Source organism: Odocoileus virginianus, chromosome 15 (genome assembly GCF_023699985.2).
Source record: "Odocoileus virginianus isolate 20LAN1187 ecotype Illinois chromosome 15, Ovbor_1.2, whole genome shotgun sequence".
Taxonomy (NCBI): Eukaryota; Metazoa; Chordata; class Mammalia; order Artiodactyla; family Cervidae; genus Odocoileus; species Odocoileus virginianus.
The window spans coordinates 38,238,040-38,264,991 of NC_069688.1; the positions used below are offsets into that span (position 1 = coordinate 38,238,040).

At 36.4% G+C, this 26,952-nt stretch overlaps 1 protein-coding gene across 5 annotated transcripts in view; it reads left to right on the top strand.

Annotated features, from left to right (window-relative positions):
• The window catches only part of CSMD3 (CUB and Sushi multiple domains 3), a 1,331,483-nt gene that overhangs the window by 1,050,042 nt on the left and 254,489 nt on the right, over positions 1-26,952 (top strand). For all 5 annotated transcript variants that reach the window (XM_070477231.1, XM_070477232.1, XM_070477233.1 and 2 more), the window contains one exon: positions 6,719-6,913. In XM_070477231.1, the coding sequence (XP_070333332.1) occupies positions 6,719-6,913 (195 nt within the window). The remainder of the gene's footprint in view (positions 1-6,718; positions 6,914-26,952) is intronic.

Below are 26,952 nucleotides of genomic sequence, written 5' to 3' on the forward strand. Positions count from 1 at the left end.
TGTCTAAAGATTTGTTTTATGACCTCTTATATAGTTAGTTTCTATCCATGTAAAACACACACATTCCCTGTGTGCTTGGAGGAGTGTCATCTAATTTATGGGTGCAGTTTTTTATATATATATACTCATTAAATTAAGTTCTCTATCTTTCTTGAATATGTATGTCCTTTGCCATTTAGAAAAATCACTTGGTCTAGCAATTTCGAAATATTTGGGGAAATTTATTATAATTTTTTGTAATTAATTAATTTTTCATTTTTTCTTAAAATAGTGATTTTTTTTTTTGCTATATTATCAGAACCCATTTTTGGGTACATATATACATGTTTTTAATCTTATTTTGAGCTATCTACTCCTTTTGCTTTTTCTCTTGTACTATCACACATTTCTCTTTTCATCAAAGTCAATAATTACTTGATATTTTATTTTTCATTTATTTGCTATTTATTTACTATGCACACTCCCATTTATACCCCTCAATCCCTGTGCTGCGCTTAGTCGCTCAGTCATGTCTGACTGTCTGCCTACCCATGGACTGTAGCCCAGCAGGCTCCTCGGTCCATGGGGAGTTTCCAGGAAGAATACTGGAGTAGGTTGCCATGCCCTTCTCCAGAGGATCTTCCCAACCCAAGGATTGAACTGTGTGATTGAACTCATTTCAGGCAGATTGTTAACCATCCAAGTCACCAGGGAAGCCCAAGAATACTGGAGTGGGTAATCTATCCCTTCTCCAGGAAAATTTCCCGACCCAGGAATCGAACCAGGGTCTCCTGCATTACAGGTGGTTTCTTTACCAGCTGAGCTAGCTGAGAAGCCCCACTCAATCCCTACACATAAACCAGAAAAACAAACTTCTCAAGAGCAAGAACTCTATTTACCACTATACGGTGAACTTATTAGAATAATGCCTACATACATAGTAACTGTTTGATAATTACTTAGCTGATTTTGAGTTGCTTAAAGAGGTGTTTTATATTTTAAATCAAGACATGATTAGAATAATAACAATACTGAAATCTAAGGAAACTTAAGAGACACATTCATGTCCTGTATTTTACAGATAAGAACTTGGCTTTTTAGGAATATCTGCAAGGTGATAGCTTTATAAACAAGACTCAGTTAAAAAGAGGTAGAGAACTGTGAGCAAGTCAGTAAAGCTAGGTTCTATTGTGAGTTTGTATTTAACAAAGCATTTCCAGAGATCCATAGGATAACAGATACAGGAAGAATGCCACAAATACTACCATACTCAGGGCAGATGATGCTAATTTGTTACAGCATTCTTTCTCATGGAAACTGGACTTGACTTCACAGTCCTTTCTCTCATAACATTCCATGTAGTCATTATTAAATCCATGTCATTTAGCACTTGAGATAAAATCTACTCACCATATCTCAAATTAAATGTATTGCACTTCCTATTTCCCATCTTGGTCAATTTCTGTGTCCCATTATTTCTGAAAAGCTACAGTTTGTGCCACCACAGGAAGAGGGCCACGGATGCATTTTCCAAAAGGAGAATGTGAATTACCTACTATGTGCTTTACTCCAAGTACAGTGATTAGCTCTTTCAATACAGTATCTCTCTCTTTCCCACTAGCAAAAACACTTGTAAATGCAACAAAATGTTAGCTAACAGCATTATCAGGTAGATATTACTATACCTATTTTCAAATGATAAAATTGAGAATCAGATTGTCAAAGTGAATTGCATAAGATGGCATAACTTATCACTCCCAATAAGAGCAAAGGAAAATAAAAATGTGAGCACAGGCAGAGAGAAATACATAAGCATTCCATGAACTACAGTCCACCTTGTACCCTGCAACTACTGCCTACCATCCTCAGTTACTACACCAGTACCCATTTACACACAATTCCTTGAGGTCTTATTTTTATACTACAGATGGTATTTCTCTACAATGTTAGCACTAAGGTTATGGTATTCCGCAAATCCAACCTAATTAACTTTCTGGACTGGCTCTCAAAATTCTCAAACCCCCCATAGAATTTCATCTCCCACTTCAGGGTCTCCAAGATCTGTCTTTTCTTATCAGTCACCCTACTTTCTATTTTTATTTAAAAAAAAAAAAAAGCTCTTTAATTGTCTGGTTCCTTAAAGCTGATAAAGTGGTCTTGTTGTTTATTTCTGCCATAGCCAAGCAAACATGTCAGAATTTTCAAGATAAAATGTGCACCCGAAAAAGGAATTGACATGTAACTGGAGGTCCTGGATAGTAAAAGCTATTTGTCTGTCATTTGTAATCATGTTATATAGTTTATTTTAAGCATGTTGATTTCTATTAGCTCTGAAAAAGTGAAGTGTTTAAGTCCCAACTCACTCCAAATACTGGTATTTATAGGTCTTTATTTAAAAAGCTATAGGTTCAGCACCTACTTCTGTAGAGCTCACACCAGAGTACAGTTGCTATTGCTTGTGTTCATACTGATCTCTTCATTTCCCTCTTGAAGATAGACACTGAACCTTATTTTTGTTTATTTGCAAATACATAGGAGTTCTGCAAACAAAGCATTTGAGCGGTGAACAAATACTATAGTCAAACATCACAAATACACAGCCTGCTAATAACAGGGATTCTGAAAGGAATACTACTTTTATTTACAAAAAGCGAATGTTTTATGGCAAAAACCACCACAGTATTGTAAAGTCATTAGCCTCCAATTAAAATTTTAAAAAATTCAAATGGTAGATATGCTCTAGTGTTGTAGACAGTAGTAGACAGAAATGAAGAAATAGATATTTGAAGGTAAGGGGAGATGTTTTATTAACTTGAAAGCAATGTCCCCAAAGAGTTTAAATCAATCTAGTCTCCAGAAGTCTTCCCTGAAGAGTCCCCATGGACAGAGGAGCCTAGCAGGCTGCAGTTCACGGGGTGGCAAAGAGTTGGACACGATTGAGTAACTAAGCACAGCACAGTCTCCATTTATCTTAATGTAACTTCAGTGAGATACAATATTAAATGCATGCTTGATAAACATTTTAGCTTAATGCTATCTTTTGCATTGTTTTGTATTAAGGCTACTTTTAATTATGTTAATAAGTATATTTTAAATATTTATAACTATAATTTTTAATAGGTGTAACTCATAGGAGTGATGGTTATATTATTTAAACAAAATATACTATTTACATGAAGGAGAGAGTATAGATACAGTTTTGTGCTTCTGAAGGGGACCTTCTGGCAGCTGCTGTTCTATCTGATAGGCACCAAAAATCTACAGTGAAAGATTTATGAATGGTTGTTTATATATGCTGTAAGTTAGCCACCTGCTTCAAGAACCTTAAAATGTAGTCAATTGCTTTCTAAATTAATATACCAATTTAAGGTAAGACATATCTTTTAATAGAGCAACCTATTACATTTCAGCTTTACTTTGAGGTATTTTACAGCAATTGTTTAATTTCCAATTGTTTAATCAACAGTATTTTCCAAAATAAAAGAGATACGTCTGTGGTTTATATTTAATCTCAAAGAGCACATGGGGAATCTGACCCTATGTGAACTACGGGTCTTCCAAAAGAGAGCGCCTTTTGGGAGTTACTATGATCTGAGGGGACTACAGTGCGTTCACAGCTTAAAGGGAGTTTAGCTCTTAGTTTCTGAGTTCATGCCAGCAGGTGTATGCCCAACTGCACTATTCTGGAAATAAAAAGCAGCTGAATATTATATACTCTGGTGACTTCTCAAAAATAAAAATAACATATAACTAATTATCTACAGAACACTATTCTTAATAATGGTCCTTTCATGAGTATATACCTGTATGTAGGAATAAACTTGAAGTTTGTTAAAGAATAACCTTTAACAACAAAAATATTATGGTTCTTATTAGCCCAGAAAAACAATGTATTTATAAACAAGTCATTAAGTATGAATTGAACAAACATTATTTAGTTACTGTCATGCCTGACGCAAATACTTTATAATGATATAAAGTATCATGATGTCATGCATGATAAATGCTTTATAATGATATAGATATTGTGGTTATTATGATTTCATCTATATGTCTTTCTTAATAAAATGAAAACAGAAGCATAGTAAAGCTTTAATTTTTCATCTTGACTCTTCTTAAGGACACATATTTCAACTTTGTAATGTCAAAATTTTTCATTAAAATAAGCCTTTAAAATTCTTTAATTTCACCTGGAAATAATCCTGAAGTAAATTTTTTGTAAGAGTGAAAAAAGAGTCCATTGCTAAGATACAGGCCCTGTTGCTTATGATTACATCTGCCTTCCAGCATTCTGCTTCTAACATGCTTTACTTAGAGAATATAAGGCAAGGGACTCTTACCTGGGATCTATTCAGTAGGCAAGTTGTTATTATTTATACAAATGAATTATTTCATTAAATTAATCATTCATTAAAATACTATCAACTTGTCTGCCTCACATTTTTTTTTCAAAAATTAAAATCCTTTTTCCACCTGTTCCCTGGAACTTTATGTAAGGATTCTCCCTATGTTCTCAAAATTTCCAGATGCAATTGCTATGGCAAACAGGGAAATAAATAAGTGCAGTATTATTCATAGAAAGCTATTCACTAAGAATTTAAAGCAGTATGTAAACAATAAAGAGATAAGTGAATCCTCTCAAAATGAACCTAGCAATATAAAATTGTTGTAGAGGCAGTGTTTTTAATTTATCAACCATGTTTCCCTTTACTCAAAAAGTAGGTTTGCATTATAGATTCACTAATATGTCACTGAAAATTTGGGGAAAACTTTAAAGAAGGAAAAAGCTACCTTTTCAAAAGATGGATGTTAGACAGTTAGACATGTCAGAGAGATTAATCCTTCTAAATAGTAATTTCAACCCTTCCTTTTCCCTCAAGGGATTTAGTTCAATTTCATGAAGAACAGAAATGGTAGGTTGCTGTTATACGCCTAACAATTACATTGCATTTTCTGCTTATTTAAGGAAAAGATTAATGTTTTTCTCTGAAAAATTAAACAAACCAACCTCTGTACCACTAAAGTGTCTTTCTTAGTGACCAAAGAATCTACTGGTTCTTTTCCTTATGTTATATGGGAAACGAATTTCTTACACTGTATGTGTATGCGCACATGTACATATCTTTGAAAGATCAAGTTATTTAGTTTTGGATTGATGCTCAGAAATCAGGTTTATCTGACTTACAAGCTCCACTATAACTTCTCCCCTTCATGTCTCTCATCCCCCTTTCACCTAGTCTGCCCATTACCCCTCAATGCTCAGTTTAGATGTCAGTTCTTCAGGAAGATTCTGAATGCTGCTCCTTATACAACACACATCACAACCGCAAGTGTTTACTTAATGTAATTATTTTCTTGATAGACTGTAAAAGCCATGAAGGTTAGAATTTTTTTTTTTTTTTTATCACCATGGCTGTATTTCCAGTGTTACTTGGATAATGGTCTCTTAAGTAGTTTCTGGAAAGAAGGAAGGAAGAAAAGGAAGTGGGAATTTTCCATTTGGTATTCTATAAAAATCATTTATTTGTTTCCACCATTTCCTCTCTAGTTGAATTCAGAGAAGTCTTGTGAAGTATGTTTCCTAAAGCATAAATTTCTAATCATTTCCTGTAAGTGTTGAAGCACTTTTAACTCTGCAGACTTTAGCAAATGGAATAAAAATATTTTTTCTATTAAAATTAATCACTTTTTGATTAATTTATTATGATAATATAATTACTGAAATAGCCAAACACCAAGATACTCTTGACTTAAATTACAAAGATTTTATGAGTCATATCCAAAGATACACCCATCTCCTGAATTCCCATTAACATAAGATAAATTCTAATGTAACAAATCTCATTTGTTATCTTGAACTTGTGACAGCCCTTACATTGTACATCTCTATTTATCTGTAATAATAATAAAATGTAAATATTCACGTGTTACCCAGACCTGCTATAACAAAAGTATTCTACCACTTATTTGTCAAAATGGATGAACTAATATATTTCTCTCATATATTCAAAATATTCTCTCAGTCTCTCTAGTTTACTATCTGGTTCCATAGAAAACAGTTCTTTGTTGTGAATGGAATTTACTTTTTAATTTATCTATTACTATTACCTTCAAAAGTTCTTGGCTTTGATATAGACTGTGTCCAAAAAGATCATGGTTTGGATATTAGAAAGATTTTGTTACTATTTTTAATGTGCAGACTTCTGCCAGATATGTGGGAAATGAGTAGAGGAGGTAGGTTAAGAGGAATGGCTTCAGGGTGGAGACATAGGATCTTTTAGTTTCTTCCTAGTGATTAACTGAAATCAGCATAGGCAGCAGTACTATATCTAAGTTCAGCCACATGAAATGCAGTGTACTTTATTTGGGAGAAGATCTTTTAAATAATGAAATATTAAATAAACAAGTTCTTCTTTTCCAAAATAATTCATTTAAAGTACTTATGCATGGATGATAACACATAATTTATAATAAACTCTGAAACCCTGTGTTTGACTATATATGTTAGATACTAATTTTAATGAGAAGACCAATGAAGAACTTTGTCTTTTTCTAACCCATATGAATCAGCAAAACATCAGATGTGGTTAAGGGCTACTTATACTTTTAGCTCTTAAACATAGGCAGAAAGGGTGTTGGTGCTTTCTGTTTGGCTAGAAGCAGAGATGAAGATATACTGAAAGTTTCCTAGAATGTGCTAGTTTAAAATAATTCATTTTATATCAACATTACCTTACAGCAAAACTCCGAGAGTCCTGCTTTGATCCAGGCAACATAATGAATGGCACCAGACTGGGAATGGATTATAAATTAGGGTCAACAGTAACCTATTACTGTGATGCTGGTTACATTCTTCAAGGATATTCAACACTCACCTGTATCATGGGAGATGATGGAAGACCTGGATGGAATAGAGTCTTACCAAGTTGTCATGGTAAGAAAATACCTTTTGGCTGAGTTTTTATAATTAGAAAGAATCAATTAAAGCTACTTCTGTTTTTTTAACAAATCAACCATTTAACACATGATCTACAAGTGTGGTGTAGGCAATGCAGATTCTTTCAAGGATTTTTTAACTGGTTTCTATAAAGAAATGATTTTGGAAAACTGCTTATATTTCCAGGTGTCTCTAAAGCAATGTGCATGTTATGGTGAGCCAGCTCTCTGAAAGCAGGGATATTTTGTTCATTTTTTTATTCTCAGGATTTAAAGGAGTTCCTAAAACTTCAAGTTCTCAGGAAATATTGACTGAGTAATAGGAAGAAACACATTGAAACTGTTATTTCAACAAAAGTAGATAAATGCAGTAGCTAGAATGTTATCAATAATCAGTGATAAATTTGAACCAAGGATATAGAGATATATACATTTCTCCTAAGAACTAAGTTGTTTAAAAGGAGTGACCAAGTCAGAGCTACTGAGGCAGCTCCAAAAGCACAAGGAAGACCCAAGTGTGCAAAAAGATGGAGAAATACCTAAAATTAGTTTCAGTAACATAATATCAGATGAAAGTTGTCAGATCTGCTACAGCTGTAGTTAGTACAAGACCAGTGCATCAATTCAGAGTGCTGAAGGATCTGACAATGATCATGGCCAGGAAAATATCACATATCTTAGAAAAAGGCTTAGGGAAAAATATATTCAAAAAGAGACTAAATATTTTTAAGATTAAAACAGTTAAAAGAGGCACCTGAAACAGAAACATCATCCTCATTTGGGGATAGCGAGTTTGCTAAGCAGTTTACCACAGTAAATAAGCAGCTTTTTCTAATGATTTTGAAGAGATGATCTAGCGGACAAAAGAAGGGAAACTGTGGGAGTCCGCAATTAACAGTGAAACAAGTGTTAATGATAATGGTTCAGAAATTCATGAATATATATTTCTGGATAAATAGCTGGAGGATTTTATAAAATAAAGTATATTTACTACCGTGATTTTGGTGGAACAAGAAAAACCAGCGACTCTGATCTGTTGATTAAAAGTTTGGATTTTTGGTGTCTAATGCACATGGTTGTTTTTCTTAGTCATTTAATGTATTCACCTATGAGAATTATACATGTGTGATTTCTAACCAAGACAAGTCATTTAACCTCTCTCAGCTTGTTCTTTGTGTTCACTCAGTCGTGTCTGACTCTTTGTGACCCCACGGACTGTAGCCCGCCAGCCTCCTCTGTCTATGGGATTTCCCAGGCAAGAATACTGGAGTGGGTTGCCGTTTCCTCCTCCTGGGCATCTTCCCCACCCAAGGATCAACCTGTGTCTCCTGCATTCCTGCATTGGCGGGGGTTGCTATTAACCACTGAGCTGCTTGTGAGATTGTTGTCTCTCATATCTAAAAGAAGAATGCTTGAAATCCTTATTTCAAAATGTTGTAAGAAATTAAGAAAAGGTAGATATCTATTAAATAGCCATTGATGCTTTAGAACTGTGGTGTTGGAGAAGACTCTTTAGAGTCCCTTGAACTGCAGTGAAATCAAACCAGTCAATCCTAAGGGAAATCAGTCCTGAATATTCATTGGAAGGACTGATGCTGAAGCTGAAACTCCAATACTTTGGCCACCTCATGTGAAGAACTGACTCCTTGGAAAAGACCCTGATGCTGCGAAAGATTGAAGGCAGGAGGAGAGGGGGATAACAAAGGATGAGATTGTTGGATGACATCACTGACACGATGGACATGAGTTTGAGCAAGCTCTGGGAGTTGGTGAAGGACAGGGAATCCTGGTGTGCTGCAGTCCATGTGGTCACAAAGATTCAGACATGACTGAACTGACCGAACTGACTTGAGGTAATGATTTTATCTATTTCAAGATAAAGGAAAAAAAAGGGAAGCAATTACTTTGTATTCAATCCTGCCAAAGAGGAAAAAAAAATAGATGACATGAAATTTTATGGAAAATGAAGAGAACGAGTGATTTATCATCTTATAATTTATAGTCGTACAAAAGGGAAATCAGTTTATAGGCAGAAAAGCATACTAAACTTAGAAAAGCACTTTTCAAAACTTACTGTCAGTAATCATTAAGAAACCATGGAAAATCTGTGGCATCAGACATGAAAAAACCAAAAATTTGATGGAGAAAACTCAAAAGGACACAGAAAACTCTTGATCAAAAAACTAAGTGTTAATCACTGGAATAAATGATTAAATAGGTGTATTTCAGTGACTTAGATGGGAAAGGCTGGAGTACCAAAATATATACCATTCACAAAGAATATGCTCACCTAAGATAATCCTATTTATTTTCAACATTTCCAATGCTTCATTGGTCAATTATATCCTAATTAAGTGTATTTTGTATAATTGATTGAACAGTCATATTACAGACAATTTGGAGGTAAGAACAGATCTGACTTGGTGTTCTCTTACTCTATGTATAACCTGAGGCAAGCTGAGCCTTGATTTTTAACTCTTGAAAGCCAGATAACAGTTGTTAATTCAATAGGTTATTGTGAAGATTCAGTTATTAATCACAACACATAGTAAATCATACCTAGTAAACTTCCCAACAAATACTGGCATATTAATACTTGTGATTTTTAACAGTGTTCCAAAAACATGCATAGCATTGGAAATCATTCATTGCACTTTGCATTGTATGTTATGTTTTAGATGAACTAACCTTTTTTGTCATTTTAATATTAATTAAATGTAACTGATATTTTATATGAATACACATTCACTCATTTCTGAAAATACCACAGGAGTTGAGTATTTTAAAAGTACTTAAGAGAGAATAATTTTTACCATCATTTAAGTTGGATAACAGCATCCATTTATCATAGAAAAAGCAAGAGAATTAAAAAAAAAGCCTACATCTTTTTCATTGACTTGCTAAAACCTTTGACTCTGTGGATCACAACAAACTGGATATTCTTGAAGAGATGGGAATACCACACCCCACACCCCACACCTGTATCCTGAGAAACCTGTATGCAGGATAAAAAGCAACAGTTAGCACCAGACATGGAAAAACAGACTGGCTAAAAATTGGGAAAGGAGTCTGTTAAGGATGCATATTGTCACCTTGCTTATTTAACTTAGATGCAGAGTACATCATGCGAAATGCTGGTCTGGATGACTCACAAGCTGGAATCAAGATTGCCAGGAGAAAAACAACAACCTCACATATGCAGATGTTACTATTCTAATGACAGAAAGCAAAGAAAAACTAAAGAGCCTCTTGAAAGTGAAAGAGGAGATTGAGAAACCTGGCTTAAAATTCAACTTTCAAAAAACTAAGATCATGTTATTCAATCCCATCACTTTATAGTGAATGCGGGAAAAGTGGAAACAGTGAAGATTTTATTTTCATGGACTCCAAAATCACTGAGGATGGTGACTGCAGTCATGAAATTAAAATACACTTGCTCCTTGGAAGAAAAGCTATAACAAACCTAAACAACATATTAAAAAACAGAGGCATCACTTTGCACTCAAAGATCCATACAGTCAATGCTATGATTTTTCTAGTAGTCATGTATGGATGTGAGAATTGGACCATAAAGAAGTCTCAGCTTCAAGAAATTGGTGTTTTTGATTTGTTGTTCTGGAGAAGCCTCTTGAGAGTCCCTTGGACAGCAAGATCAAACCAGTCAATCCTAAAGGAGATCAACCCTGAATATTCATTGGAAGGACTGATCCTGAAGTTGAAGCTCCAATACTTTGGCTACCTCATTCAGGAGACAACTCACTATAAAAGACTCTGATGCTAGGTAGGATTCAGGGTAGGGAGAGAAATGGATGGCTGAGGACAAGATGGCAGATAATATTCTGATTCAGTGGACATGAGTTTGAGCAAACTCCAAGAGATAATGAGGGACAGAGAAGCCTGGTGTGCTGCTTCTCTGTTGCAGAGTTGGACACAACTGAGCAACGAAACAACAACAAAGTTGGATGTCACTAGATTTTTAGCCATAATACTAAGATATAAAAATCAATTTAAAGTTATTCAATGCATGTTTTAAGCTATTAGACAAAAAAAATTGATACATCCCTGTTTAAAACATGATAATACTGGATAATTTCTTGTATACTAGAGAGGAAAGGAAAATCCAAATTTTAGAACTAGGTACTTTTAACTCTAAACAATGATTTAAAAACAAGGAAAAAGCCTGAGTCAACTGTGAGACCTTGTTTATTTTGTACATCTAAGCATGAGATAATATTGTGTAATTTGCAAAGTTGTTGGGGGAATTATATTAAATAACTTATTTAAAACATTTAGTCATATGGCTATTACTGTCATAAACTAAGAACTTAATATTTTAGTTTCTTTATCAGATTTTCATATATCCATTTGTTTTCCCTCATGATGATCATATACAGTAACTGACTGACATTCAGATTTACTAAATTAATACCTCAAAAGTCAAAATTAGCATGTAAAGCATGTGCAATAGAGCTAGAAATGTTTGTTATTCATAAATATAAACTACTCTTAAGAGAAATCTTGCATTTTTTAAGCAAAGTAAAATGTGCATATGATAACTAAGGAAATAATACCGAGATGCTTGCAATTTAAAGCAATGGAAATCAATGTTCATCTGCTTTACCCTTTTCTACTCTCCTATTCCTCAACTGAGCTTTCTAATAATTTCTAATTGCTCTGATGGCTCTCTCTGTATAACATGAAGCTCTGTTGCTTGATTTTCCAACATTAGATAATATCTATTGATTTTCCAATACAAAAGATAAATAGTTATGTCACATCCACAGCCTATTTCTTCAGTGTTTCAGAGTTATGTTATTTTTGGTTATTCCAGTAGTTGCCTTTGTCACATGTAAATTTGTTTATGCCTCTATTTGTAATTTCATCAGTGTTTGAGAATTAAGTTGCCAGTTTTTTCTGCTTTACATGCTCAATCTTACCCTATAGTAGAAATCCTAACTGAAGTATCTGATAATGGAGGCAGGAGATATTGACTGACTGGTAGACTTTGTTGCAGAGTACGTGAGTAGGGGGTTGGCTATTAGACTATGATCCTTAAGTGCCAACCTAAGGAAAGATAGATTGATTGATTGATTGATTGTAATGTTGATTTAGTCTCACCCTGGAGCAATGTAAGTTCATGAAGTGTTGAGCTTTATATTACTCCTTCTCATGCAACAGACATTAATTTATGTAAGAAAGCTCTTAGTAAATATTTTCTTCACCTGATCTGAACCCTAAGAATTTGCAAAGTTTGTCTATTTAGGAAAAGGTTTTTATCATGGTTCAGGATTAAGCATACATTTTAAATCTGAAGAAAATGTTTTTAAGAGCTTATGTTGGACACTGGGAGATTGTATTTGACAGAAGTAGATCCAAAATGATAGCATCCTGTGGTAAGTCCTCAGGAATGAGAAATCCTGCAGTTTATCTCATGAGAGTGTCACATATATTAAGTTATGGCAGAACAGGATATCTGTACCTGCAATTCACTTAGTAATCCAAAAAAACTTGTGCTAGGAAAATAATTTCTTCCCTTCTTATTTTTCATTCTTTACTGAAACTCTGAAATGTTTTATCTATAGACATACTAGATTAAAATAGAAATTAAATTATATCATTCTTATCCATGATCTGATTCAATATTAAAGTATTAAAACACAAATGGTGACAGAATCTATATTGTCCCTTAATATTCATTACTTGATTTATTTCACCTAATGGTATGTCATCTGTTTATGTAAATAGATCTCTACCCTGATCTAGAGCACCAGTCATCTCTTGCCGCCCACTTCTCTCCTAACTAGTTTCTCTCATTTCCTTGTTTCTGCATACCATCTCCTTTCAACACAGTAAACATTAAACCATATGTTAGATTATGTCACATAATTACTCAAAATCCATCCAGTACTTCCTAAATCTGAATAAATGCCAAATATCCTATACTCTGAAGCTCTACTTAATCTGTCCCTATACGCCCTGACCTCTCTAAATATTTTCCCTTTTTACTTTACTGTTTGAACCACACTGGCCTCCTGGAGGGTTCTTCAAAACACTCATCACACTTCTACCTCAGGGCTTTTGCACTTGTTGTCCTTTCTCTTTAAATCTTTTTCTCCAGCTCTCTTGCTGACTAGCTGTCTCACTTCTTGTAGGTGTATGATCACTTGTCTTTTTAATAGAAAAAACATTTCTAGTCACATCACCCTGCTCCCCAAAGTTCCCAGGATGAAATCAATATATCTAAAACTGAAATAGTATCCTGGATAAAGATATCTCTGATGTATACCTCATTAAATTTGGAATACTGGCTACAGCACAGTACTATAATTTTGTTAGTTGATTGATGAGGTATAGTTGACATATAACATTAAACCAGTTTCAGGTATATAAAATAGTGATTTGATATTTATATTTATATTGCAAAATGATCACGGTAGTTAAGTCCAGTTAATATCTGTCACCATACATAATTACAGTTTTTTTTTTTCTTTCAATGAAGGCTTTTAAGATCTATTCTCTTAAGCAGAGTTCAAGTATGCAATAGTCTTATTAATTATAGTCACCATGGCTTTATATTGCCATGACTTTTTATTCTGTAACCAAACCAAAGCAATATTCTTGATCTTGTCTAATGCTGTAGCATACAGTGAGCATCCAATTGATACATAATTATAATAATAATACCCTAAGAATAAACATATTTAAACTATTCAAGAATCACTAGTTTGCCACTTATTCTAAAGACAGAGTATCATTCATTCCTTTTTCTCAGGTGTTCAGGTGTATCAATTATACCTAGTTCTGTATTATTAATAACTATTAGGTATGAAGATATGAACTCAATATTGTCCTTGTCCCTGAAGAGTTTACAATCTGATGAGATAAAGACAGATAAGGTGCATTGTTCAATATATGAATAAAACAGTCTTGTGAGCACTGTGTGGAAGTGACCCCATGGACTGTAGCCCTCCATGCTCCTCTGTCCATGGGATTTCCCAGGCAAGAATACTGGAGTGGGTTGCCATTTACTTCTCCAGGGGATCTTCCCCACCCAGGGATTGAACCCACGTTGCCTGTGTCTCCTTCATTGGCAGGTGGATTCCTTACCACTAGGGCTGCCAGGGAAGCCCAGAAATATAGAAGAAAAAGTAAACAGGGACAGTTGTTAGAATTTCAAGCAGCTCAATAGGCAGAGTGCCATGGGAAGGAGGACTGTTGGGGACCTTGTGTTGCTCAGAGTTTGAAGTTTTATATACATATCATTTTATACTTCGCCACAACTGTAAGAACTGGGAATACTAAAATTTTTATTTTTATAGATTAGAGTCCAAGACAAACAGATTAAAGTAGTTTCTCAGTCATACTTGCCCAGCAGTCTTATTTAGGAGTCCATTTTCTTAATCACTGTCCTATAGGTAGGCTGGGTAATGCAATGACTTTTTACTGATCTTTTTATAACTCTCAAGGCTAAGAGTGCCTGGTTCTTAACCAAAAATTTAGTTGGTTAAATGTTTCATGAAGGAATACATGGCACCAAAAATAAGTGTGAGATTTTGGATTTTCTACTTACTTCTGTAATATTCCTCTAGGCTACATATGAGAATTAAGAAAACAGTTTTTTTTTTTACCAAAACCTGGTAAAAGTGTTCACCTGGAATGGGTTTTTACATTTCATTTGAAATACAATTTTGCACTGAAAACACATGCCTTAATAAATATAGTCAGTGTTAATTCTTTTGAAAATCTGCAATGTTATTTTTAATGACTTTGTTTCACTCATGCTAACATATGTCTTGAATTCTGGAAAACAAATTAATTCAATCATCACTGACCTGTAAGACTGATCAAAGTATATAAACACAACTATGGTAAGGCTTCCCTGGTGGCTTAGAGGTTAAAGTTTCTGCCTCCAAGTGGGAGACCCGGGTTCAATCCCTGGGTCCTGAAGATCCCCTGGAGAAGGAAATGGTAACCCACTCCAGTATTCTTGCCTGGAGAATCCCATGAACGGAAGAGCCTGGTAGGCTATAGTCCAGTGGGTCGCAAAGCTTTGGACATGACTGAGTGACTTCACTTTCACTTTCATGGTAAACTTAAACATTCAGTAGTCATCTGACATCATTGTTTCTTCAACTTCCAACTCTAAATACATGTGAAATGATAAAACCTTTTGAAAGGAAAGCCCTCTTACTCTAGCAACTGAAGAGAAAGTTTTAAAAGAAAAAAAAATAAAAGTTCATTTTATGATCATAGCTTTCCAACTTTAGAGTAATATTTCGTTAGTAACCTGATATAACCTACTCTTAATTAAACCATATTGTTTTTGTTGAAGAATTAAATAATTGAATTTTTATGCCACATCTTCTGTTTAAATGGCGTGATTTACCTTGGGCTAATTCCTTTTTTCTAATCTCCTTGGGGTTTGCGAAATTTTTTGAGATGTGGAATGAGTCTAGACCCTGTTCTGTTACAAATGCATATCAGTTCAGTTCAGTTCAGTCGCTCAGTCGTGTCCAATTCTTTGCGACCCCATGAATAGCAGCACGCCAGGCCTCCCTGTCCATCACAAACTCCCAGAGTTTACTCAAACTCATGCCCATCGAGTCGGTGATGCCATCCAACCATCTCATCCTCTGTCATCCCCTTCTCCTCCTGCCCCAAATCCCTCCCAGCATCAGATCTTTTCCAATGAGTCAACTCTTCGCATGAGGTGGCCAACGTATTGGAGTATCAGCTTCAGCATCAGTATTTCCAAAGAACACATAAGACTGATCTCCTTCAGGATGAACTGGTTGGATCTCCTTGCGGCTGTAGGGACACTCAAGAGTCTTCTCCAACACCACAGTTCAAAACCATCAATTCTTTGGTGCTCAGCTTTATTTATAGTCCAACTCTCACATCCATACATGACCACTGGAAAAACCATATCCTTGACCAGATGGACCTTTGTTGGCAAAGTAATGTCTCTGCTTTTTAATATGCTACCTAGGTTGGTCATAACTTTCCTTCCAAGGAGCAAGCATCTTTTAATTCCATGGCTGCAGTCCCCATCTGCAGTGATTTTGGAGCGCCCAGAAAAATAAAGTCAGCCACTGTTTCCACTGTTTCCCCATATATTTCCCATGAGGTGATGGGACCAGATGCCATGATCTTAGTTTTCTGAACGTTGAACTTTAAGCCAACTTTTTCACTCTTCTCTTTCACTTTCATCAAGAGGCTCTTTAGTTCTTCTTCACTTTCTGCCATAAGGGTAGTATCATCTGCATTTCTGAGGTTATTGATATTTCTCCCACAATCTTGATTCCAGCTTGTGCTTCCTCCAGCCTAGGGTGTCTCATGATGTACTCTGCATATAAGTTAAATAAGCAGGGTGACGATATACCACCTTGACGTACTCCTTTTCCTATTTGGAACCAGTCTGTTGTTCCATGTCCAGTTCTAACTGTTGCTTCCTGATCTGCATACAGATTTCTCAGGAGGCAGGTCAGGTGATTTGGTATTCCCATCTCTTTCAGAATTTTCCACAGTTTATTGTGATCCACACAGGCAAAGAGAATCAATGTAATCATTGTAATAAGTAAATCCCTGCTCCTTTGGATTCTGTAGCATACCAAATAAGAGTCACTGTTATGACCAGTAATTCAATTGCAAATCAATATCTATAATTCAGAGCACATTTTCTTGTGACCACAGACTTGGATTTCATATTTAAACCATTTTTATTTTCCCTGGTTTTGATATCTAAGTCACTACACAACACCTTCAGATAGGTAGTTTCCTAGCCTCTCATCATGTTAAGATGCCCTCCTTCACTACATTTAGGACTATATATATGTGGGGCCTCCCAAGTGGCTCAATGGTAAAGAATTTGCTTGCCAATGCAGGAGACATGGGTTCATCTCCTAGGTCAGGAAGATCCCTCAGAGAAGGAAATGGAAACCCACTCCAGAATTCTTGCCAGGGAAATCCCATGGACAGAGAAGCCGGCCGGCTACAGTCCTTGGGGTCGCAAAAGAATTGAACACTCAGCAACTAATACCACACACGTGTATATTTAAGTCAGACTTCAAACATGTCATCCTAGAATGCATTGCCAGTATCTGCAGAATAAAAAAAAAATTATACAGAAAATTGAATCAATCAATTATCTCCTTACAGGTGAGGAAAGAAAAGCATGTAACAGTAACTAATAGAATTCATGCACGTATGCATGCTAAGTAATGTCAGTCATGCCTGACTCTTTCAGTCCTATGGACTGTAGCCCACCAGGCTCCTCTGTCCATGGGATTCTCCAGGCAAGAATACTGGAGTGGATTGCCTTGCCCTCCTCCAGAGGATATTCATGACCCAGGGATCGATTGAACCCATGTCACTTATGTCTTCTGCATTGACAGTAGGTTCTTTACTTCTAGCACCACCTGAGAAGTCCTTAGAAGTCATGGTGAGATTCAAATTGTATTAATGTAATGGGACAGATTGGACATGGCTGAGCAACTAACACACACACTAGGACACAAGATCTAAAGATAGCCAAATCTTTACTTCTATTGGGGAACAGAAATTCTACTAACAAAGTTCATTCCACAAAACCTGGAAGAGAAAGAAAGCAATTTTATTACTGAATAAGGATATCTGGAGTACAATGCTTGTTGCAGGCATCTGTGAAAGACACCATAAAGACCAGACAGAATCTCACACAAACGTATACAGTTAAAAAAAGAACAAGTAACACTCCTTTTGTCTCATTCAGAGGGATAGTGGTATGCTTTTTCTCATGCATACCTTGTGAGCAATCTTGTAAGAACCCTGAGTCAATTTCAGAAGTGTGTTTTTACAGTTTCAGAGGTCAGACAGCTGCAAGCTTTAACTGTAAAATGAAAAGGTTCATCTACTATGTTTTCAAGGAAACCCTCTAAGAGAGAGGCGAAGGAGATTGCTGCTTCCCTGCCCTTTGTTAAACCCAGAAAATTTCATTTCATATTTATATTTTAACCAGGGAGCCATTCACTCCTATATTCCTGATTGAGATATATACATAAAAGACGACAAAATAGAGTTCTCTGAGCAACAGGGAATTTGATTCCTAACCCCAAAACACATCAACTGAGCTATATTGAGCCACCTGGGAGAGTTACTGAGTAAATCTGAACCATATTTAGGCTATGGTGTAAATAACTCCAAGAATATGTCAATGTTAGGGCTTCCCTAATAGCTGAGTTGGTAAAGAATCCACCTGCAATGAGAAATGCAAATCAAAACCACAATGAGGTACCATTACACGCCAGTCAGGATGGCTGCTATCCAAAAGTCTACAAGCAATAAATGCTGGAGAGGGTGTGGAGAAAAGGGAACCCTCTTACACTGTTGGTGGGAATGCAAATTAGTACAGCCACTATGGAAAACAGTGTGGAGATTTCTTAAAAAGCTGGAAATAGAACTGCCATATGACCCAGCAATCCCACTTCTGGGCATACACACCAAGGAAACCAGATCTGAAAGAGACACGTGCACCCCAATGTTCATCGCAGCACTCTTTATAATAGCCAGGACATGGAAGCAACCCAGATGCCCATCAGCAGACGAATGGATGAGGAAGCTGTGGTACATATACACCATGGAATACTACTCAGCCATTAAAAAGAATTCATTTGAATCAGTTCTAATGAGATGGATGAAACTGGAGCCCATTATACAGAGTGAAGTAAGCCAGAAAGATAAAGACCATTACAGTATACTAACACATATATATGGACTTTAGAAAGATGGTAACGATAACCCTATATGCAAAACAGAAAAAGAGACTCAGATGTATGGAACAGACTTGTGGACTCTGGGAGAAGGAGAGGGTGGGATGTTTCAGGAGAACAGCATTGAAACATGTATATTATCTAGGGTGAAACGGATAACCAGCTCAGGTTGGGTACATGAGACAAGTGCTCAGGCCTGGTGCACTGGGAAGACCCAGAGGGATCGGGTGGAGAGGGAGGTGGGAGGGGGGACTGGGATGGGGAATACATGTAAATCCATGGCTAATTCATATCAATGTATAACAAAAACTACTGTAATGATGTAAAGTAATTAGCCTCCAACTAATAAAAATTTAAAAAAAAATAAAATAAAAAAAAAATAAAAAGGAGCTGCCACTGTCAAAAAAAAAAAAAAAAAAGAATCCACCTGCAATGCGGGAGACCCTGGTTTGTTCCCTGGGTCAGGAAGATTCACTGGAGAAGGAATAGACTGCCCACTCCAGTATTCTAGCCCTGGAGAATTCCATGGCCTGTATAATCCATGGGGTCACAAAGAGTAGGACACGACTGAGTGACTTTCACTTATGTCAACCTTAAGAGGAGGTTTTTCTCCCAAAATTTCAAACCTGAATTTTATGACCTTTCTGATGCTGGAAAGAATTTATTGATCCTCCTAGGAAAGGAAGCAAAAGAGCAGGAAAGAAAGGATCCTTCAATGCAACTAATATTTTCCAGGTCTTCTTAGGCCAAAGCAACAATCTCTGAGTCAGTCTTCCTTAAGGAAACAAGTAAACAGAAAATGACAAGGACAGGTGGTTTGGGAGAAATCTAATTAGAATAGAATTCCTACCTATGTGTATGTGTGTACTCTGATGAAGCCTATGGACCTTAAAGTCATCTTTTAATTTTTTTTTTAATTTAAACTTTTTCATTTTCTATTGCAGTATAGCCAGTTAACAATACTATGATAGTTTTAGGTGAATGGTGAAGGGACTTAACCATACATACACATGTATCCATTCTCCCCCAAACTCCCCTTCCCTACAGGCTGCCTCATAACAATGAGAAGAGTTCCTTGTGCTATACAATAGGTCATTATTGGTTATCCATTTTAAATGTATCAGTGTGGTACATGGCCATCCCAAATTCCCTCACTATCCCCCCTATGCTGCCCCCTGGCAACTATAATTTCATTCTGTAAGCCTGTTAAGTCTCTTTCTGTTTTATAAGTAAGTTAGTTCATTTAAATCATTTCCTTTTAGATTCCACATATAAGGGATGCCATATGATATTTCTCCTTCTCTGTCTGACTTACTTCACTCAGTATGACAATCTCTAGGTCTATGTTGCTGCGAATGGCATTATTTCATTCTTTTTAATGGCCAAGTGATATCCCATTGTTTATATGTACCACATCTTCCTTATCCAATCTTCTGTTGATGAACATTAAGTTTCTTCCATGTCTTGGCTATTATAAACAGTGCTTTAATGAAGATTGGGGTGCAGATTATGTTTTTCTCTGGATATATGCCCATGAGTGGGACTATAGGGTCATATGACAGCTCTATTTTTAAAGGGACCTCCATCATGTTCTCCATAGTGACTGTACCAATTTGCATTCCCACCAGCAGTGTAGGAGTGTTCCCTTCTCTCTGCACCCTCTCCAGCATTTGTTGTTTGTGAATTTTTTGATGATAGCTATTTTGGCTGGTTATATCTCATCATCTTTTTAAACACACAAAGTAAAATAACTCACATAGGCTTGGAAAAGAAACCAATAATATTGAAATACAGTTATCACTTACTGTAATAAAAAACATACTTTTATGTAATAATATATATTCTTACTTAATGCCTTAAGTTGGAAGTTCCAGTTTCAAGTAATTTTTAGTAGTGATAAGAATAAACAATATTTTGAGGTATCTGCAATAATTTTAAGTAGTATAAAATATCTCTGATTTCTTTTGTCAACAAAGTCCCAGTTACTTCTGTTGCTAACATACTTTGTTGCTTACATTTGAAAGTAAAGGAAATGCTAAAATTTTAGTTATAAAAAATTAGCTAGAGTCTAATGAAAATATAGACATTTTTCCCCAACTAATTTATGAAACAAGGTAAAGAAACCCCTGAATTATAAGAAAACAAAATAGGAATGTGGGCCAATTCCTACTCCTTTTCACTAGTAGTGTTGGCTCTTGTTTCCCCCCAGATTTCTAAAGGATAAAGAATCCAGAGAAATTGAGGATACCACCCACACTATCAATAGCTGAGCACAGGAAAGTCCCCCAACCCATGAGCACACAGCTGAATGGAAGATGCATGTCCCTCTTCCTTTGGGATTGAGAACTTTACTCTTTATCCTTAAGGAAAATTAAGAGGAAAGGAAAAGGAAGAGAAAGAACTGTTTGTGGAGGGCAGAATGACCTGGGCAGGACCACTAAAAGGCATCCCTGTCTCTCTCAAGTGAAGAGTAGCAGAAACACCAGAGAAGTTTCTCCTGCCTTTTTCAAAGCTTTGTATTCCTTCTGGGGTTGAGGAAGTTAGTCTATATTCCTAAGGCATTCATGAAAGCCTCATTATAGCACTTCCAGGAGATTCTGGACGAGGTCAGGAGAGTTTCTTAATTCATTTCATTTAAGAACACATCATATGCTAGATGGATCAGACACTTTGTGTTCCAGTTCAAGTTTGAATTTTCCCCTCTTCCAGGCCTACTGAGTCAGTAAATAGTGAAGCTGGAAATCAAAACTACACCTCTCTAATCCTAAAACTTTGGGTTGCATTTATTGTGATACCCTAAGCAAAGAGTTTTGAAAAACCTCTGAGTTTTGCATTCTGTGCATTTAGTCAACAGCAAGATATTAATATAATGTATATTTTATTTTTCCTAACATTCACTGCATACATTTATAAGAAGGCCATTATATACACAGACTATGCCAGGCTCCAGAGGTAGAAACAGTGTGCAAAAAAGACATGGAAACTTTGATTTAAGAGGTCATGGAGTCAAGAGATAGAAATAGATGTTATACAAATAAATATATAATTACAAGTTGTTATGAATGTCATTAAATTAATTGATGAAAAACCCTACATGATGGGGCTTCTAAACTAGTCCGAAAAACAGGAACAAAACTTTCTTGAGAAAGCAACGTTTGTGAGATGACCAGATAGGAGTTAATAAATTGCTACAGGGTTCAGGTTTTTTTTGTTTTTCTCTCTCTCTGAACTTACATATCTTAGGCTAATATGTTAGCTGTTTTAAGTAATATTTTAATAATAAAAGGCTACTATAATTGGTAAAAATTGAGAGAGAAGTATGAAACTAAGCAATGGAAAGGGATTGTAGTTTTTAAAATGCACCAAATAATTCAGTTAAAATCATTTTAAAAGCTTGCCTTCCTGTACATGCTGGTGCTGCTAAGTCACTTTAGTCGTGTCTGACTCTGTGCAGCCCCATAGACGGCAGCCCACCGGGCTCCCTCATCCCTGGGATTCTCCAGGCAAGAACACTGGAGTGGGGTTCCATTGCCTTCTCCGCTTCCTGTACATAGTTTCCTACAAAATCATTGATCAATGATTTCCAGGGTCTTGGGAGTAAAGCAAATGAGGAGTGACTGCTGATAAGCATAGGAATTCTTTTGGGGTGACAAAAATATTCTGAAATTAGTGGGGTTGGTTACATAACTTTATGAATATACTGAAAAGACACTCAATTGTATGCTTTGAAAGGGTGAATTTTACAGTATGAATTATATCTCAATCTTGAAAATGAGGTTAAAAATTAGTGACATAGGTATCACTCATGAACTACTGACACCCACAAGACCATTGGTTTTAGTAGAATTTATGTATGGTAACATGGAAGAGCTATCAAAGGAGCATATCTATTCATAGACCTTTGTCATACAATGAACACTTCTTTTTCTTAACATGTACTCTATGATGGAGAACACAGCTCTCAGAGCACTGAAGACTGAAGAGAATGCCTTCCTAGCCAGCAAAAGCAAATGAATGAATCTAGGCAATTAGTGAGGTGACAGATGTAGAAGGTCATATTGCACTAAGTTGAATGCCTGAGCCATTGAAATGGTTTATAAGCCACTGACTATAATATTAAAATGGATTTTTTTTAGTGTTCAACAGGAATGTGTAATTAGAACACAAAATTAATTCACAAGAAATAAAGACTGATTTTTCTTCTCAGTGAACATATGAAGAAATAGAAAACTCATAGCAATATTCTCCTTAGTTTTCCAGATACATAATGTGAATGTGTCAGAAACAGTGCAGAGGAAAATGAAGAGTAAAATAAATGTGACTTGGAGCAATAGTTTATAATTTAAAGTAATATGTATACCATTATGATAAAATAGCTTTATGGGAGGTTTATTATCTAAGGCAGAAAAACAAAATGAAGTTTGTATACTTATGTAGAACATGAAGAGGCCAGTGAAATGAATGGCTTACTCATTAGGTATTTTTATTAAGATCAAAGATTCGAACAAAGAAGATAAAAGAGCAATAGTAATTTTAATCTTAAAGTCAATACAAAGAATAATACAGTCTGTATTATAAATTCATATCACAGAGGGTCATGAAAGGCTTTCTCTTTAAGAAAAAAAAAGACTACATGGAAGATACAGCTTTCAAATACACTCTATATCAGGATTTATGATTTGTGATATTCAGTTCAGTTCAATTCAGTTGCTCAGTTGTGTCCAACTCTTTGCAATCCCATGGACTGCAGCACTCCAGACACCTCCCTGTTCATCACCAACTCCCAGAGTTTACCTAAACTCATCTCCATTGAGTCGGTGATGCCATCCAACCATCTCATCCTCTGTCATCCCCTTCTCCTCCTGCCTTCAATCTTTCCCAGCAACAGGGTCTTTTCAAGGAGTCAGTTCTTTGCATCAGGTGGCCAAAGTTTTGGAGTTTCAGTCCTTTCGATGATCATCAGTCCTTCAACATCAGTCCTTTCAATGAACATTAAGGACTGATCTCCTTTAGGATGGACTGGTTAGATATCCTTGCAGTCCAAGGAACTCTCAAAAGTCTTCTCCAACACCACAGTTCAAAAGCATCCAGTCTTCGGTGCTCAGCTTTCTTTATATTTAACTCTCATATCCATACATGACTAATGGAAAAACCATAGCCTTAACTAGACAGACACTGGTTGGCAAAGTAATGTCTCTGCTTTTTAATATGCTATCTAGGTTGGTCATAACATTCCTTCCAAGGAGTAAGCACCTTTTCCTTCCAAGGAAGTAAGCACCATCTGCAGTGATTTTGGAGCCCACAAAAATAGTGTCTGCCACTGTTTCCACTGTTTCCCCATCTATTTGCCATGAAGTGATAGGACTGGATGCCATGATCTTAATTTTCTGAATGTTGAGCTTTAAGCCAACTTTTTCACTCTCCTCTTTCACTTTCATCACGAGGATCTTTAGTTCTTCTTCACTTTCTGCCTTAAAGGAGGTATCATCTGCATATCTGAGGTGATTGATATTTCTCCCAGCAATCTTGATTCCAGCTTGTGCTTCCTCCAGCCCAGCATCTCTCATGATGTACTCTGCATATAAGTTAAATAAGCAAGGTGACAATATACAGCCTTGATGTACTCCTTTTCCTATTTGGAACCAGTCTGTTGTTCCATGTCCAGTTCTAACTGTTGCTTCCTGATCTGCATACAGATTTCTCAGGAGGCAGGTCAGGTGGTCTGGTATTCCCATCTCTTTCAGAATTTTCCACATTTTTGTTGCGATCCACAAAGTCAAAGGCTTCGGCATAGTCAATAAAGCAAAAATAGATGTTTTTTTGGAACTCTCTTGCTTTTTTGATGATCCAGCAGATGTTGGCAATTTGCTGTCTGGTCCCTCTGCCTTTTCTAAAATCAGCTTGAACATCTGGAAGTTCACAGTTCACATATTACTGAAGCCTGGCTTGGAGAATTTTGAGCAGTACTTTACTAGTGTGTGAGATGAGTGCAATTGTGTGGTAGTTTGAGCATTCTTTGGCATTGTCTTTCTTTGGGATTGGGCTGAAGACTGACCTTTTCCAGTCCTGTGGCCACTGCTGAGTTTTCCAGATTTCCTGGCCTACTGAGTGCAGCACTTTCACATCATCTTTTAGGATTTGAAATAGCTCAACTGAAATTCCATCACATCCACTAGCTTTCTTTGTAGTGATGCTTGCTAAGGCCCACTTAACTTCACATTGCAGGATGTCTGGCTTTCAGTGAGTGATCTCACCATGCTGATCATCTGGGTCATGAATATCATTTTTTAAATTTCTTCTGTGTATTCTTGCCACCTCTTCTTAATATCTTCTGCTTCTATTACGTCCATACCATTTTGGTCCTTTATTGTGCCCATCTTTGCATGAAATGTTCCCTTGGTATCTCTAATTTTCTTGAAGAGATCTCGTCTTTCCCATTCTATTGTTCTCCTCTATTTCTTTGTACTGATCACGGAGGAAGGCTTTCTTTTCTCTCCTTGCTGTTCTTTGGTACTCTGTATTCAAATGGGTGTGCCTTTCCTTTTCTCCTTTGTTTTTCTTTTCTCTTCTTTTCACAGGTGTTTGTAAAGCCTCCTCAAAAGCCATTTTGCATTTTTGCATTTCCTTTTCTTGGGGATGGTCTTAATCCCTGTCTTCTGTACAGTGTCACAAACCTTCATCCATAGTTCATCAGGCACTCTGTCTATCAGATCCAGTCCCTTTAATCTATTTCCTACCTCCACTGTATAATCATAAGGGATTTGATTTAGGTCATACCTGAATGGTCTAATGGTTTTCCACACTTTGTTCAATTTAAGTCTCTATTTGGCAATAAGGAGTTCATGATCTGAGCTACAGTCATCTCCCAGTCTGGTTTTTGCTGACTGCATAAGAGCTTCTCCATCTTTGGCTGCAAAGAATATGATCAATTTGATTTAGGTAGTGACCATCTGGTGATGTCCTTGTGTAGAGTCTTCTCTTATGTTGTTGGAAGACGGTGTTTGCTATGATCAGTGCATTCTCTTGGCAAAACTCTATTAGCTGTTGCCCTGCTTCATTCTGTACTCCAGTTCCAAATTTGCCTGTTACTTCAGGTGTTTCTTGACTTCCTACTTTTGCATTCCAGTCCCCTTAATGAAAAGGACATTGTTTTGGGGTGTTAGTTATAAAAGGTCTTATAGGTCTTCATAGAACCTTTCCACTTCAGCTTCTTCAGCATTACTGGTCGGGGCATAGACTTGATTTACCGTGATATTGAATGGTTTGCCTTGGAAATGAACAGAGATCATTCTGTCATTTTTGAGATTGCATCCAAGTACTGCATCTTGGACTCTTTTGATGACTATGATGGCTACTCCATTTCTTCTATGGGATTCCTTCCCACAGTAGTAGATATGATTGTCATCTGAGTTAAATTCATCCATTCCAGCCCATTTTAGTTCACTAATTCCCAAAATGTTGATGTTCACTCTTGCCATCTCCTGTTTGACCACTTCCAATTTTCCTTGATTCATGGACCTAACATTCCAGGTTCCTATGCATGATTGCTCTATGACATTCAGTTGGGCTATATCAGGGTCCACTAGAAGTGGAGCACACTTTTGTAAAGTACAGCAGTTCTTTCATCCTAAAGGGGTCACAGGCCACATCTAGTAAATCATTGATTTAATGTATACCATATTGCTCTTTTACCTATAAGGGTTCATCACTTTTGAAAGTACCTAACTTGCTCTCTGAGGAAAATTTATATATTATATGATAATTTTAATTATAGAGTATATTTGATGATAAATTATACATTCAGTTCAGTTCAGTTCAGTCGTGTCCGGCTCTTTGTGACTTCATGAGCCACAGCACGCCAGGCCTCCTTGTCCATCACTAACTCCCGGAGTCTACCCAAACCCGTGTCCCCTGAGTCAGTGATGCCATCCAGCCATCTTCTCCTCTGTTGTCCCCTTCTCCTCTTCCCCCAATCCTTCCCAGCATTAGGGTCTTTTCCAGTGAGTCAACTCCACATGAGGTGGCCAAAGTATTGGAGTTTCAGCTTCAACATCAGTCCTTCCAATGAACACCCAGGACTGATCTCCTTTAGGATAGACTGGTTGGATCTCCTTGCAGTCCAAGGGACTCTCAAGAGTCTTTTCCAACACCACAGTTCAAAAGCACCAATTCTTCAGTGCTCAGCTTTCTTTATAGTCCAACTCTCATAGCCATCCATGCCCACTGGAAAAACCATAGCCTTGACTAGACAAACTTTTGTTGGCAAAGTAATGTCTCTGCTTTTTAATAT